The sequence below is a fragment of the Ictalurus punctatus genome, chromosome 9, assembly GCF_001660625.3.
Source record: "Ictalurus punctatus breed USDA103 chromosome 9, Coco_2.0, whole genome shotgun sequence".
Taxonomy (NCBI): Eukaryota; Metazoa; Chordata; class Actinopteri; order Siluriformes; family Ictaluridae; genus Ictalurus; species Ictalurus punctatus.
In genome coordinates, this window is record NC_030424.2 from 18,256,577 (window position 1) to 18,272,200 (window position 15,624).

The 15,624-nt window shown below is 39.8% G+C and overlaps 2 protein-coding genes across 7 annotated transcripts in view; one reads left to right on the forward strand and one right to left on the reverse strand.

Moving 5' to 3' along the window:
• Positions 1-11,134, forward strand: part of mapkbp1 (mitogen-activated protein kinase binding protein 1) — a 42,278-nt gene extending 31,144 nt beyond the window's left edge. For 3 of the 5 annotated variants that reach the window (XM_053682565.1, XM_053682566.1, XM_053682569.1), the window contains 16 exons: positions 822-943; positions 2,102-2,177; positions 2,351-2,474; positions 2,596-2,659; positions 2,801-2,923; positions 3,277-3,425; positions 3,525-3,568; positions 3,705-3,920; positions 4,100-4,245; positions 6,025-6,164; positions 6,261-6,446; positions 6,557-6,635; positions 6,755-7,020; positions 7,269-8,108; positions 8,905-8,990; positions 9,107-11,134. In XM_053682565.1, coding sequence (XP_053538540.1) covers positions 822-943; positions 2,102-2,177; positions 2,351-2,474; positions 2,596-2,659; positions 2,801-2,923; positions 3,277-3,425; positions 3,525-3,568; positions 3,705-3,920; positions 4,100-4,245; positions 6,025-6,164; positions 6,261-6,446; positions 6,557-6,635; positions 6,755-7,020; positions 7,269-8,108; positions 8,905-8,990; positions 9,107-9,367 — 2,922 coding nt within the window. In that variant the 3' untranslated portion in view covers positions 9,368-11,134. The remainder of the gene's footprint in view (positions 1-821; positions 944-2,101; positions 2,178-2,350; positions 2,475-2,595; positions 2,660-2,800; positions 2,924-3,276; positions 3,426-3,524; positions 3,569-3,704; positions 3,921-4,099; positions 4,246-6,024; positions 6,165-6,260; positions 6,447-6,556; positions 6,636-6,754; positions 7,021-7,268; positions 8,109-8,904; positions 8,991-9,106) is intronic. The other 2 variants (XM_053682567.1, XM_053682568.1) reach the window with 2 other exon arrangements.
• Positions 11,135-11,234: 100 nt separating this feature from the next.
• On the reverse strand, positions 11,235-14,433 carry jmjd7 (jumonji domain containing 7). 2 transcript variants are annotated; one of them, XM_017476668.3, is made up of 8 exons: positions 14,123-14,433; positions 13,711-13,864; positions 13,349-13,602; positions 12,959-13,015; positions 12,765-12,860; positions 12,391-12,467; positions 11,965-12,124; positions 11,235-11,782 (listed from the first exon to the last, which is right to left on the reverse strand). In XM_017476668.3, exons 1-8 carry the CDS (start codon positions 14,169-14,171, stop codon positions 11,694-11,696), a joined length of 936 nt encoding a protein of 311 aa, XP_017332157.2. In that variant the 5' UTR covers positions 14,172-14,433; the 3' UTR covers positions 11,235-11,693. The 2 variants fall into 2 exon arrangements, with proteins under 2 accessions (XP_017332157.2, XP_017332158.2); XM_017476669.3 differs by lacking the exon at positions 14,123-14,433 and having other exon boundaries at positions 13,349-13,598; positions 13,711-13,861.
• Between the last annotated feature and the right edge of the window lie 1,191 nt (positions 14,434-15,624).

Here is a 15,624-nt window from a genome sequence, read left to right on the forward strand (position 1 = left end):
TGATATTCTCTTTTTAATGTTTGCTCCAGATTTTCAGTTTTTCATAGGATAAAGAAATACAGAGAGAACTAATATGCTCCACAGGCATCAAGCTTCTAAAATGCTTCACGGAGTTTGTAGGAGATGATCTAAAAATCAAAACTGGTCAACAGATAATTAAACAAAGAACGTTTTCTAACCTAAGAGACACATTGCTGATTTTAATTCAAGCTCACAGTCCCACATCACCTCTGCATTCTTGTCAGTGTCAACAGAGATGACATGAATGATTGCTTGTTCTGTCTCTCGGGTAAATTGCAAAAACTACTTAAATATTTATATCTTCAGGGAAGTTCTTGGTTTTTCATTTGCTGTCATTCTACCATTTAAATGCTGAACTCACTAAATATCCCTGTGTACCAGTTAATGAGATTTCCCTATGACTCTCATTCCCAGTAAAATCTTTTCTTATAAGCATTTTATAAGCTGTAATGGAGACTCTGCTGTTTGATTGAGCTAGAGGAAATCTGTGAACTAAATGTGTTTTCTGTTGGAATGAGCTGATTGAGAAGAACCACCTCTAGGGGTCTCCTATTAGGGCATCTTAAATTGTCTGATAATTTTTCAGATCTAGGCAGTTAATAATAATGTTGAGAATCTGTGTTGGAGTCTAATTAAAAACATAATTTAAATCCACATTCTCACCAAGCAGTAGATTTGCCCTATTATAATACACCAACTTATTTTTTATTCAGATCTCATATTGTTTCTTATATTCGTAGCACTCAGTCAGGTTGGCCTTGTCATTGATTTACATCACAACATTGTATACAATCTTACAGACAGATGAAGGAATCACGTTTACACGCACCCACCATATTGTGAGGAAGACTACTCTGTATGATATGGATATTGACCCCCTGTGCAAGTATGCTGCTATTGGCTGCCAGGACCGCAGCATCAGGTAAGCAAGGAATGTGTGCATCATTGTACCCTTGAACAATAATCAAATTGTATTTAAGTTTTATTGTAGCAAAATGGGATTCAGAGTGTCTGGGATAAGTTAACACGAGTGACGGGTATGTTTCATGAGTCACTTGACCATACACACACCTGTGGAGGGACATGGAGGGAATGCACTTTATCAGATAGGTCCTTGCCTGTGTGTGTGTGTGTGTGTGTGTGTGTGTGTGTGTGTTTTGTAACAAGATGGGGTTAAAAGTCTGCCTTCTGCAATAACATCTGAGCAACAGTCATGTTTAATAGCAGACCTGTAATACTAGTCTGACTAACATCTATGAGGAAATGCAATTTATGAGACTTGTTCGTTTCTTTGCCCACAAGTGCTTGTGTACCGTGGTGTGATTTGATTAATTTATTTTTAGATTTAGGTGTAGCATAGCGTTAATTAGCTGCATTAACAATTGTGTAAATGGAAGGTGGGGTTAGAACTTGGGTGCAATCCAAGTGGTAACAAACATGAGGCTGATGCTTGCTACTCTAGTGCATTTCTTTGGTAGGACACTGCATTCATCTTTTCTCTGTACCTCCGAATTTAGAATGGAAACAAATGTAATCTTCATATAAATGTAATCAAGTCAAATTTACAAGAACACGCTGCTTCTCTAAAGTCCATTGAAATCAGTTCCTAGTTCTGGCTGGAAGTTATTTTGGGAAGCAAAGTGTGCTAGGAGGAAACCGGGGAAGCCCGTGACTATGAACTGTCATTCTGTTCATCCTCTTAACCAAGCCTGCAAGGGATACTGCTAAAAAAAAAATGTGTGGATGTTCTAAACTGTCTTTATAAGCAATGTCTCCTTTAGTACAGAAGTAATTGTGATTGAGATAAGACACAGGCTCAGAAAATTAATAGACTGCAAAGTGCAAAAATCTGTATACAGGATTGGTTTAAATGGAACTTCGACTTCGTGTGCGTGCGTTTGTAATTCGCCCTCTAGTGGTCAGTGTTTAAAGAGACACAATGAACTTGTCTGGTCATTAAACATGTCTGTTCCTAGAAGCTTGTAGTGTTTTTTTAACTTTGAACCGTAGTTATAGTCTATCCACACTCTCCTCCTTCTTCCCTCCCTCCCTCTCTCATTCAATCCTCTGTCTAATACAGGATCTTTAACATCAGCAATGGCAAACAGAAGAAAATATACAAGGGCTCTCAGGGGGAGGATGGCACACTCATTAAGGTAAGCACCTCCTGAGAGAAAATAGTTGATAGAGTAGGAAAGTGTTCATGTTCATGTTTTTATTACATGTATACATGTATTATTTACTACAAAAGCATTGCCACTAAATCAAGCCATATGTCGACGTTTGATATGAAAATTCATTTCGCCCGTTCTTTGTGAACGTGTCTCAGGTCCAGATGGATCCGTCTGGGATGTACGTGGCTACCAGCTGCTCAGACAAAAACATAAACATTTTTGACTTCTACACTGGGGAGTGTGTAGCCACCATGTTTGGGCACTCCGGTATGAACTTACGTATGTTTCAACTGCAGTCATGTGTGTTCTCACATGTTCTCCATATTACTGTATTTCAAATCATTACCCAGTGGTGGTTTATGTCTTTGAAGGATCACTGACTATTTTATCTTATTTACAGAGATCGTCACAGGGATGAAGTTTACCAATGATTGCAAGCATCTGATATCCGTGTCAGGGGACAGGTAGGATCTCGGAATTCCACTGTCTAGTTCAATATAATAATAATAATAATAATAATAATAATAATAATATGCTTTTCATGATATAATTCTGATAATATATGATTAGATTATTGTTTTACATTTATATGTATTTGTGTTCAGCTGCATCTTTGTGTGGAGACTGAATCCAGAGCTGACCATCAGTATGAAACAAAGACTTTCTGATATTAAACAGAAGAGCAAACCTGTACAGAAAAGCCCCCCTACCAAACATCATCCTGTCAGGTACCACACACAAACATACCTTTATACAGGTTTTTGAAGGGCGTTTGTGTCTGTATTGGGTGAATTATAATGAATCACACATGTCAGGGGACTGAAGGTAATAAAGCTTTCAGGTCTGAGGTCTGAACAGGCAACTTAAAACTCCAAACTAACTCCAAAAAAAGAAAAAACTTTAGTGTTGGTCTCATTTACATTTAAGATTTAGTCACAGAATTCTTTTGAATTCTGGGGGGGGGGGGCATGAACATATTGACAAAATCACTTGATCTTTCTGTTCCTGATACTACCTGTTAAATTTGCATGTTGTGGTGTATCCTCTAAACTACATCCCTGTTTGTGCTGTTTTTGCTCAGCACTAGGAGAGAGGTGCACAGTGCTTCAGCTATAGGCACCATGTCCTCAGACAGTGATAAAGAGCCTGAGGAAGAGGAGGGTATAGAAGAGGAGGATGAATACAATTTTCGTCACCTATCTTCTGGTAGCAGCACAGGAGATGAGGCTGGTAACTTATTTGCCCTTGTTAGTAGTTTGTGGAATTCTTTGTCTTTACCTATAATTCTTGCAGAACTGTACAGAACATCTTGCCTTTCATGTTTATAAGGATCGTCAGAGGAGAAGCATGACTCAGTCCGAGAGATGAGAAATGTAAGAATAATTATTACATTGTATAATAATTATATAATCCTGTATTTGCTTCCTTATACCATATACTACATGTATGTGTATGTATACATTATATTTGGCTCTCAATATTCCCAATATTCTTATTTTCCCCTCTCAGATGTCTGACAGCAGTCCAGCATGCGAGAACTCGGGCCCAAGGCAAAGGCGACGCTGGTGCAGGCGAATAGGCAGCACAGATTTGACGGTGAAGTCCATGCTGGACCTGAGGCAGCTGGAGTCCTTTGCTAAGTCCCCTGTTGTGAACCGAGAGCCTGCGCTGCATCCAGATCTGGATCTTGGCAGTACCATCAGCTTACAGACCATAGCTGGATGGGTAATTAGACATGTACACAACACTGTGTCAGGTTGATTCCAGTTTTGTATGAAACCACTTCACTTACTTCGAAGTACTCATAGGTGCGATGGTGAAAGACGTTTGCTATACCAGGATTATAAAGTTTAAAGATGCAGTGCTTCACACTAGGAAAACATTCTCACCGGTTTCTGATGCAGGTGGAGGAGCCAGAAGTGCAGGTTTCGCCTGTCCCAAGAGGACACGCACGTCCTCAGTACATCTCACTGTTGCCTCAAACGCCAGACATAGAGGCTGTGGTGCTTTACCCTCAGTGCTGTCAGGACAGAGTGAGCCTGGCAGGCAGGTAAGTCCACATGTCCTCCTCAATCACACACAGCACTTACATGTAGAGGCAGAGTTGACCATTAAGTATTTTTGGCCATTGAGGTGAAAGAATAGTGATGCCTTCTGGTATTACACTTAATAATGTTCTGGTATTTTCTCTATGCTAATACTTGCTTCATTAACTACTTGAAATTTCTTACTGTTTACACGACCGGTAAAATGGAAAGCTTGAGAATTGGTTTCTTTTCTTTTATGATTTAAACCATTTGTTTTATTGAAAGTTTACCTCAGTTGCTAACATAAATATAGATGTGAAAAAATAAGTATACCCCATGGAAATTGGCTTTTTTGACATATGGACAAGTAAACATTTGATCATCTTTGAAACCGTACCTATTAATGAAGTTGATACACTTGAAGAAAACCACAAGGAGAATTAGCTTTTTTCAATCATTTATTCAACAGAAATATCAGTAGATGTGAGATTTCTCTGTGGAAAAAGTAAGTACACCTTTGGCCTCAGAAGCTAGTATTGCCCCCTTTAGCAGAAATAACGTCTTGTAGGCGTTTTGCATAATTGTCCACCAGGCTTGATTTAATTTTAAACCACTCTTCCATGCAATATTCTTTCAGTTACAAGATGTTTGAAGGTTTTCCTTGCATGTACTGCCCATTTCACATCTACTCACAATATTTCAATGGGATTCAAATAGGGGCTTTGACTAGGCCATTCCATTTCTTCTTTTTGAGCCATTCCTTGGTGCATTTGCTAGTGTGCTTAGGATTATTATCCTGTTGAAAGGTCCACTTTCAATTCAGCTTCAACAGTCGGACAGATGGCCTCACATTTATCTTAAGGCACTCTTTGATATGATGCAGAATTCATAGTTGAATCAATGAATGCAATCTATCCAGTCCCTGAGGCAGTGAAGCAATCCCAAACCATTTCCACCATCGTGCTTCACAATTGGTATGAGGTGCTTCTCCTGAAAAGCTTTCTTTGGTCTCCGCCAAACTTGATGTCTGCACAAATTTGACCTGCATGGGAGGCGTGCAAGGAAAAAGCTTTTGCAAGACTACAGTTTGCTAGTGAGCATATAGGCAAAGACCAGACCTTCTAGAATAATGTGCTCTGGACAGACGAATCAAAGATAGAGTTGTTTGGCCACAGTAACAGCAAACACTTTCTGATTGTAGAAGCATGCACTTTTACACCAACAGTTGCAAGAGCTACTAGCAGATCCTGTAATTAAATTTTGGGGTTCTTGGAAACTTGTGTTTGAATCAGACAATCAGCTCTTGGGCTAAATTTGCTGGGACGACCAGTCCTGGACAGATTGGCAGTCGTTTGAAATCTGTGCCATTTGTAGATGATTTCCTTTACAGTGGAATGATGTTGTGATTTCATATAATTTGGAGATCTTTTTAAATCCCTTGCCAGAATCATAGGCATCCTCAGCCATTTTTCTGAAGGCTGTACAGAACTCTTTAGATCTTGGCATGATGACACCACACACCTCAATAACAAAGGGAACACCAGACACTAGATATGAAAGGGGTATATTTTTATATAATTTTATATAATGTATATATAAGATATATAAGGTATATTTTTATATAATGATTGTTTTAGCAGTCTTTCTGGTTTATATTTACATTTATGGAATTTGGCAGATGCCCTTATCCAGAGCAACTTAGAGACTTTAAAGCACTTGTTTATCAATAAATACATACTGGTACACTTGGTCATGGACTAAGATACCATCAGCCTAAAAACTCTGTCTTCTCTGCTCTTTAGTGAGTACCAGGTCAAGGAGTTAGCTCATGAAGTGAGGTTGGCTAAAGGAAACTCCTGTCCTGAGAAACAGAGCCCTGACAGCGCATGTTCAATGGATTATTCCAACAGCCGTCTCTCCAGCTCGGATCAGCCTGGAGAAGGTGAAACACACTCAAACCTAAACACACACACACACAACAGTAACACCTATAAAACCACGTAGATGCTAACATTTTACTTTGATTTTGGTGTGTTAGACTCGGAACCCACTGAGCCACTGAGCATGGATGGAAACTCATCTGAGCTGGACATGGAAGACTTAGAAGAGGAAGAGGAGGAGAGCCTGAGGAAGACTGAGATCTGTAGCTCTGTGCCTAAGATTCCAGACCAAGAAGCCTTCCTCAAAAAAAACTTTGCAAACTTGTCAGACTTCAGCACCTCAGGTCTTTGTGTGTGTGAAAATATGTGGTAGAAGAGGGGTTTTTTCCCCCATTTATACAGTAATGAGCTTACAATTGATTATCGTGCTCTCTCTTCTTTTGTGGTAAAACAGGAAGTCCAAATTCTCTTCAGCCAATAATCACTGACAGTGTCAGCATCTCATCGAAGTTCCTTACTGGTACCAGTGGCTGGTAAGACATTCATGCAAGAGCAAACTTTACTCGGCAGCACACTACGTAATGGGTTAAACCAAGTAAAATATTCATTTTTTAGATACATTTATCAAAAAATATATTTTCTCATTTCTCAGCAGGCAGGCATTTGTTTCCCCTTCAAGCAAAACTACCGAGAGTAAGGTTTCCAGTGAATTGGTGCAGCCCCTGGTTTCTGAGGTGCGCCCTCTTATGGAGGACAAAAAAAAGAGCATCCTGCGAGAACTCCAGAGCCCAGAGAGGCCTTCAGTTCTGCATTTAACCCCTGAGAAGAAACGCATCCCTGTAGAAATTTCTGCGGATTCTCTGGCTGCCTCAACTGGCATGAGGAAAGCTCAGTCCATTCAAAACATCTCTTCAGAGGGTGAGATCAACAGAGCCGTTACATAAAACACAAGTATGGTCTTATGAGTCGTACTGTATCAGTTCAAATGGAGATTCAATTGATGAAAATGGCTGACCGATGAAATTAATACATTTCTATGCTATTTCACTAGAGTGAATAATTTAGAAGTTTCTGCACTTGCTATGAATGACGGACTTTTTTTCTTTTTTTCTTCCCATGTCTATTTTCTGTGTTTGTTGTTCAACCTTCCTCACTGTCTTGTTCAGCTGATATGAGCCAGACATCTACACATCCTTCTAAGGAGGTTCCCCCTCAGCCCCAGCATTACGAGCGTGCGCCACCATCCACACTGTGCCACACGCTTCCCGGTGTGCCTCTCTCCAGCCCAACATCTACCCAGCCCAGGGACTGCCCTACACCCACCAAGTCCAAGCCACGCTCGTACATGAGCCCCACCACCAGTTCCATAGCCAAGATGTCACGCTCCGTGTCCATGGGGGACAGCCTGAACGTGAGTGAGCTCAATGAAGTACCTGTAGGCTCAGACACCCACCGAGGCTCAGTATCAGACACTTCCAGCCTTCGCAGTTCTTCTCGCAGCAAAGCCTCATCTCCAGTAGTCCCACTGCCCTCTTCATTTATTGGCTCTCCCCCTCGTGGTGCGGTTATACCCACCATAAGCGGTGCCTCCACTCCGAACTCTTCTTCTAAAGGCATCCAGGCCAAATTACCCAGCAGTGGCCGTCCACAGCTACACCTGGACATCACGAAACCTCTCCCTGATAAGCCCTCCATGGCCTCCTTCTCTCCTAACAGTAAGATTACCAAGCTTGGCCACAAAGATGTAGGTAACAAGACTCCAGTAAGTGTACCCCCTCTGCCAGGACCAGAGCAGTCTGATTCCAGCAACATGCAGCCAATTACATGCTCAGTTCCTACTGAGACCAGGCCACCAGAGCAACAGGAGCTCAATACTGATCAGTCTGAAGAACCAGTGAAGATATGGGGAAAAGATACAGAGCTGGAGGAGACGCAGACCAAGCAATCAAACCAGAACCAGGGTGGCACAGTTTGTCTGCATTCAGCCAGTCGAGCCCAGGATTCAGGTTTGCTGGGATTTCGCTCCTCTCTTGTTCTCTCATCTGTGCCTCTGTGCCTGGGTCTGCCCAAGCATTTCTTTTCCAGCAGGCTCTGGTATCTCTCTCCTTCCGTCTCTTCCATCACTTCTGCCATGTTCTCCTCTTCACCCTGTCCCTCCATTAACCATTACCAACTGAAGGGTGAGGCATTCTTCATCTTCATACTCTTGATAATTTTCCATTAACCATGCAGTCTGCTCCTAAACATTCTTTCCTTTGCTCTGTCTATGACTTCTCACTAAAGTGCTGCTGGTCTGGAAGCAGGAACTAGTCATGTCACAGACTTGGGGTGGTGCCATATCTTTACCAACAACCTGATAACCACCATTAAAATAAGACAAGAACAGTGCAGGGGGTTTGAGTATTTGTTGAAAAATTGTTCAGTATAATGATAATGCTAGAGCTGATTCTATATTTTCTTTAAGAATCTCTGTACTCAACATCAACAGTTAAAAGCCACAAAAAAAATGTATTTGTCATGTTGCGTATTCTTCGTCAGTGACGATATGTTTGACTTTAGATGGTAAAATATGTTGTTAAACCAAGACGTACAAGTTATAAAAATACTTTAATCCCTGTGTATTAGGAAACTTGCACATCTGATTATGGATTCGTTTGGTTCTTAAACCAGTAGAAAGGTTGAATTGTTCTTAATTGTTCACTGTTTCCTGAACCAACGCTGACTGAAGCACTGAAGCAGCCATTGGACAAGAAGTGTGACAGAATGTTCTCCCCCCCCCCCCCCCCCCCCTCTCTATATCAGATGCATCTCTCAGTATGGCGTCATGTAAACTTGCAGCTAGTGAACTTCAAAGCAGTTTTAAAAAGGCCTGCCACTTCTACAGGATGGTAAGTTATCAGTGCAGAAATTTTAGGTCCTTGTGTTCATTGCCTGTAAACTCGTGCAATGATAAGACACATCTAGCTAAACATTCTGAGTGTGCATTTACTCTGTGTGTTTACAGCTGAGCAGTTCCACAGACCAGAGGCAGGAACATCAGGAGATGACTCAAGTGCTTTCTGAGGCATTTGAGTCAGTGCAGGCTGAGTTGAACTTGTTGCCACATTATATAAAAAGCCACTCGAGCTCCAGCAGCAGCAGCTCAGTGTGTGTGCTGGGCAGTGGGGCTGGTGGTGTGGGTGAGGAACGAACATTAGCACTGCTGGAGCAGTATTCACAGCTTCTCCTCAGAGCTGTGGAGAAGAGAATGGACGGCAAAGTCTGAAATGCATCTCTTTCATTAAATAGATCATTCAGGCTGAGGCCGGATCCCAAGCCATGACTCTGCGCAGCAGCACATTGTTTTAACTGAGTTTTAAAAAAAAAATTTTTTTTTAAATAAGCAGATTTTTAAAAATCCACAGTTGATTGGCATGTGGACTTCCCTTCCTTTTGCTTAAACACTACCAGCACAGATGGAAAGGCTCAGTCTGACAGGCATGGCCATATTGCACTATAGACTAAGCTCATCGGCCTACCTCCCTTTTTTAGTGTGTTGTTTCAGCAACCATATACTCTACACTTCACCTCATTGCCAAATAAGGTACCCTTTTACACTTTATTGGTTTACTATATCTGGATATTTGTGTATAGGAGCAATGACTGAGTAAATGAAATTCTCAAGGTGAGATCTGAGATGGCTTGTAACAGTGTATAAATGAGAAATGGACCATCACAGAGATGGAGTTAAACTGATTCTGCCAGTCCTCAAGATAATGTGAACTTTTTTTCAGAACTTAACCTTCTCTCTTTCCAAGATAATCCAGATGTTTGCTCATTTATATCTTCCACCATGGAGTGCTTTTTTATCAAGTATATCTTGTTTCAGATGTGTGACTATTTATTCTATCGTCATTGTTCAATAACAGGGGTTAAAGATCTTCAGATAGTGTGTTGTACAGTCAATGTGTTTTCATACAGGATACCCTTAATGTCAGTACTGTTCCAGCGGGGAGGGTCCAGAATGACAGCATCCAAATCTCATGCATGAACTTTGACAATTTTATACATTTTGTAATATTGATACCGTCAATGTCTCAAGAGATTGGGTGCCTTATTTTGTAACCAGCAATTCTCTGATCTTTTCAAAAATTCAAAAAATTAGCTATCAGTGCTGATAGGAGGTGGTCTTTCCCAGTGTGAAATATTCCAGTAGATGATGAGACTAGAATAGGACAGAATTGCAAAGGGAATGTTGCATATAGAATTACTATCAGTATAACAAAATAAAAAATGAACAGCTGAGGGATTTACATTTTATTTGTCCCCAGTTCCTCAAGTTTGGATTAAACCTAGATGATAGTGCTTTTCATAAATGTGTCATTTGAGTATTTCGTATTCAGGTTTCTGTCCCTTTTCGTAACGTTAACACTGATGTACAGTAAAGCACTTTGTTTTCTAAAATAATACTATTGATACCACAAGAATACTGTATTTGTGCTAGTTGTCTGTCTGCTGTATACTGTTCAGATTTTTTTGCATACTGTTACAGAATATGGTGCTTGTGTTCGGTACAGCTAACAAAGTTGTGTAAATCAGTTTGTTACTGGATGCACAAAACAAATCATTTATATGATCCTCCATCCCAAACCAGCCTCAACCATATCCCCTAATGTCAGGATTTTTAAACTATAAACACTTGCCATGAACATTTCGACGTGCATGAGACAAATGATAAGAAATGAATGCACAGTTCTTATACTTTATAAAGTAATTTGTTAATCATGTGACTATATTAATCATTTAGCTGAACTGAGTGAATTTAAAGTGTAGAGGTTATATATAAAGACAGTGGTAGGAGAGTAATTTTATTGCTAGCATGACAAAACTGCATGCATGATGAGAAGTGGACTTCAGCGCTCACTGGATCCTGAAATTGAGTGCATGGTTGTATATCTGACTTTCTTGAAAAACACATCCAATGCTTTACTATTCAGCACTGTTCTCTTTTCCTCACAGAAGCTAGCATTAAACACGAATGAAAAGGTTTTCAGACTGTTTCTCATTTGAAACTTGTTTAGTGTTTGTACTGCACTACTCCTAAATTACTTGTTTTTATAACTACGTGTCATCTGAAAAGCAAAGTCAGGTGCTAGTTAATAAACCTGTATTTATTACACACAAACTCTGGTTATTTGTTCTGTATGGATCAGCAATTCCTTCTCAGACTGTTTAACAACAATGAATTCAATATTGTAATATTTGATGAGTAACACTTTGTGCAGTGGATTAGGAGCTGAAGTTGGTGTGTTCATGTACAGCCGTTATCATTGCCATCTCAGCTCAGGGTCTGGGATTCAATTCTGGGCTCAGGATACTGTGTGTATGGAGACTTGCATGTTCTCATGTCTGTGTGGGTTTCTTCTGGGTTCTCCAGTTTCCTCCTATCTCCAAAAAAACACTAGCTGGATTGGTGACCTTAAATGACCCCTATGTAATTAAGGTGTGTGCGGGGTGCCTTGTAATGCACTCTTGTCCTATTCAGAGTGTATTCCTGCTCTGTGCCCACTGTGTTCACACTTTGGGGATGATTTTTTCACGAGGTCAGAGCTTCAGAGTGAACCTACAACTCTGGCTAGAGATTCCACCAGTTGAAAGTAATTGTACTTGATATCATAATCCATATCATACCAGAAATTCACTGAAAAGACACACAAAGGACATTTTACACATTATCTTCTGTTACTTCAAGGAACAACATATTTTCCACTGTCCATTATCATTCAATTGTGATTATTAATGAATATATTATTCTCATATGAAACTACATTTGTGAACCAAGTAGAGTCTAAGACAGACACAGGAAAATCCCTTCCACAGTACCTGCTATGCATCCATGAGACTGGCGGACATGGTGGAACCAGAGTGAGGGGAGGTAAAGCATCTCTCCTGCTTTCACTGTACAGCACAGCGGCTGGGCCTGGCTGTAGGAGGGAAAGCGTTCCAGGTCTGGATTTAGAGGATCCAGAGGAATCCAAGGCACCTAAATTGAGACCACAATATTTCCTCAAACAGATCATTCATTTTTGAGCCCAAATCTGGTCATGTGTAGCAGTTTGGTGTTTCTTCATCTTAAACTCATTTGCCAAGAGTTAACCATCAGCTAAAAAACATCCACTTCCTTAATAGTACCTTTTAGTTTGACTAGCTAATGTAAAGTATTTCTTTAACCTACTAAAATATACTTTACTCCTTTTTTGTATTTAGTTTTATATATAAGTTTTAAGAAGTGTAAAATGAATTACATACTTTTTCTGAATGCTCTTCATCCACTATTTCAAAGCGGCCATCTTGCTTCTGTTTGTATGTAGCAGGCTGGTACAGTTCTATACAAAGTCACAATGTAAACACAACATATTACTTGTTTCATGGAGTGAAACTATGGAGTGAGTCCCTTTTTTTTCTTTAGGTATACTGATCAGTTTTTCACTGTAACATGCAGATGGGATTGAAAAAAAAATCTAACAGATGTGAGCAAGCAAGGGAAATGTACAACTACCTAGTTAGTGACTTCAGTTAAGTGAAGGACTATCTGGGCAGCCATAACAGTGGGTGAGACTTAGGAAGCATTAATCTAAAGTACAATAAAGACAGCACAAATATTCATGAGACTGTTTGCTTGCCATATGGTATAAAGGGTCGATCAGTGGGAGGGAGTAGAATAAATGTCTTCTCTCCAGAGATGACACAGTAGAGGTTCTCATAGGGGTCTTTGTGCACTGCAAGATGAAAGATAAAATTTTTAATTCAACACCATTCAATGTTTCTGAATTTTAGACCCATACTTTCTAAAGGAAACTGTATAAATAAAACTTACTAGATGTGACTGCATGCTCCTCTCCCAACCAGAAGTTCACAGCATCAGGCATTTTTCCTAAAAACAAAAAAGTGTATAAGATTACATGTACAACATTAAGGATAAATATTATACATTTTTAAAGTGCAGCCTGTTGTAACCTAGCCATGTTTAATCAATTAAATTAAGTTGTAATGATTCTGATTGCAAAGTGCAATAACCAATATCTAAAATGTGTTAAACACAATCTACACTTACAAGTTGGTTAAAGACTTTGCTGAGTGCCTGCCAATCAAACTGTGACTGACGCACATTTTAGCATTCACCCAGTAGGACAGTCAGCCATTTCTTACTGCTTTAGACTCCGTGTGTGATCTGCTACAGTTCCCAGGTATCTGTTGTATGACTCACCCAGTGCGTCGCTCATCCAGGGGATGTGAGTCTGTACGTCTCCTGTGAGCTCTGGCAGTTCCTCAGTCAGATTTGAGCACTGTTTCTGCACGTAGTACACACCACTGCTCTTTTCTTTGCCCTCTATAATGTCCAGCAGGGCTGAGAAAGTCATCTGGCGCTCTTCAGGCATCACGAAGCGACCTCCATTAACAGCGTCTGCATAGCCGTTTGGTGTAACAGCAACACTGATGAGCTTCGAGCCAACAACCTGCCTGAACATACACACAGTAGCCTTTCAGAAATGACCTGCTGCAGGCAATTGGACCTGACTATAATGATTAGTAGTGTTACTGTACATCAGTGTCATTTGATTATCTCACCTGAGATAGGTGGGGTTCCATTTAGACAAAGCAGGCCAGTCATTGAAGGCATTGCGAATAATACAGGGCTTATTGGAGCTGATCCAGTCCCGATAGAACTGTAGAGGGGAGAGCGGCCCATCCAAATATGGTACTGACTCATTCAGATAAAGCTCTAAGGAGTAGAAGACACATGCATTATCTGAACCATTATTGTAAAAATTCATTCTTACATTTAAAATAATTTTCAACAACCAATCAATCATTCTCACACATTTAAGATGATTTAAATGATGAGACTGCTGTCAGATATACAGTGTAGTACCATTTGGAGAAGTAATACTGAGCAGATGATTGAGTCAAAAGCTTACAGGACACAATCTGAATACACATTCAGCTGGTTTTCATTCAAGTTTGAACCTTACTCACTCACCTCGAGCTTCTTTTGGGAAGTCTCTCAAACAATTTCTCACTTCTTCCATAGCCTTATCTCATATCATGCTGACCAGAACAAAACTCAGAAGCACTCGTCACTTCACACAACTCATTATAAACAAGAAAACGTCTTTACAGAACCATGCACATGCTAATAAAATAACAACGCCGTGTAATAATCTAATTATACTGGGTTTATTTATGCATAGCTACTCTTACATACACAATACATGTGTAATGATCATTTCCACTCATCACAGTCCATGACGAGGGCTTCTTCCTCTTCGGTTTGTAATGGCAATTTAATCTGTAAGTGTCGTTACCTCCACCTAGTGGAGATGATTGTGCTTGGCATTAGGGATTTGTGATACCACTGATTTTCTTCCCAAACATCCAATGATCTAGATCCAAAGCCAAGTAATACTAAGAGTGGCAATCCGATACCAAAGTCTTGTTTATATTTAAAAAAAAAAAAAAAAAAAAGAAAGAAAGAAAGAAAAAAAAAAGGAGGAAGTTGTCATTGTTTCTACAATAACAATTTAATAATTCATTTTTAAATAAATAATTTGACTGTTCTCACTTGGATACTGTTTAAAGTTGTTCATTCAAAAAAAAAAAAAAAAAAAGTCACTCAAAAGAGCAGCTGCTGTTAAAATGTTCTTTAATCAGGTTTGCGCTCTCAAGCCTAAATTCCAGTCCACTAATGTGATCGGTCGAGCAGAGTTCCAAGAGTGCCTATATTTCCTATAACCGCACTAGGGCGTTTCACTGTGTGCATCACTCCTCTCGCCTGTGTTCGCCATGTATAATTCCACTTCCGCATTCAGAACCGCAGATTTAGTGACATCATCAGTGGACATGGCAAACGATCATTTACAATATGAAAGCTCGTAAGATGAAGATGAAAAGGAAGACGAGAGGCCAATTTTACCGGAAGAACTTTTAATGGAAATGTACAAATCGATGTGAGCTTGCTAGCCTGCTATAAACTGAGTGGGAATCTATTTCCGCTTGCAGAGCAAAAATAAACAAAACATCTGGCCACGTTGTGTCCGAAATGTTCCATACTTTATATAATTTTTTGTGTGTTTATAGAATTATAAATGCAACTTACAACTTCTCTGCATTTGCCTATAGTTTATTTTATAGTTTATTAAGTACTAGATGTGTTGGGGAATTCAACATGCAAAATTTTAATTATATTCTGCTGAAATGACTCGGGAAAAGATTCGTGCACTTTGCTGAACGAAATTCAAAGATCCGAGTCAGTAAAATAATCTGCAGTTCCCATCACTACGAAGCAGCAGATCTCACTGAAGTGTAATCATATTCAGTTTGTTTATCTTAAAAGAGATATTTTAAGAGATCTTAAGAGCAGGAACTGGTAACTGTAAGCCTATTTGAATAGCTGTAAGTAATCAAATGATTATCTATATAGTCTCTTCCGGTTTATTTTGCGCTACGTTACTCAGTGGGTCGCGCAGGTCTAGTGGCTCACAC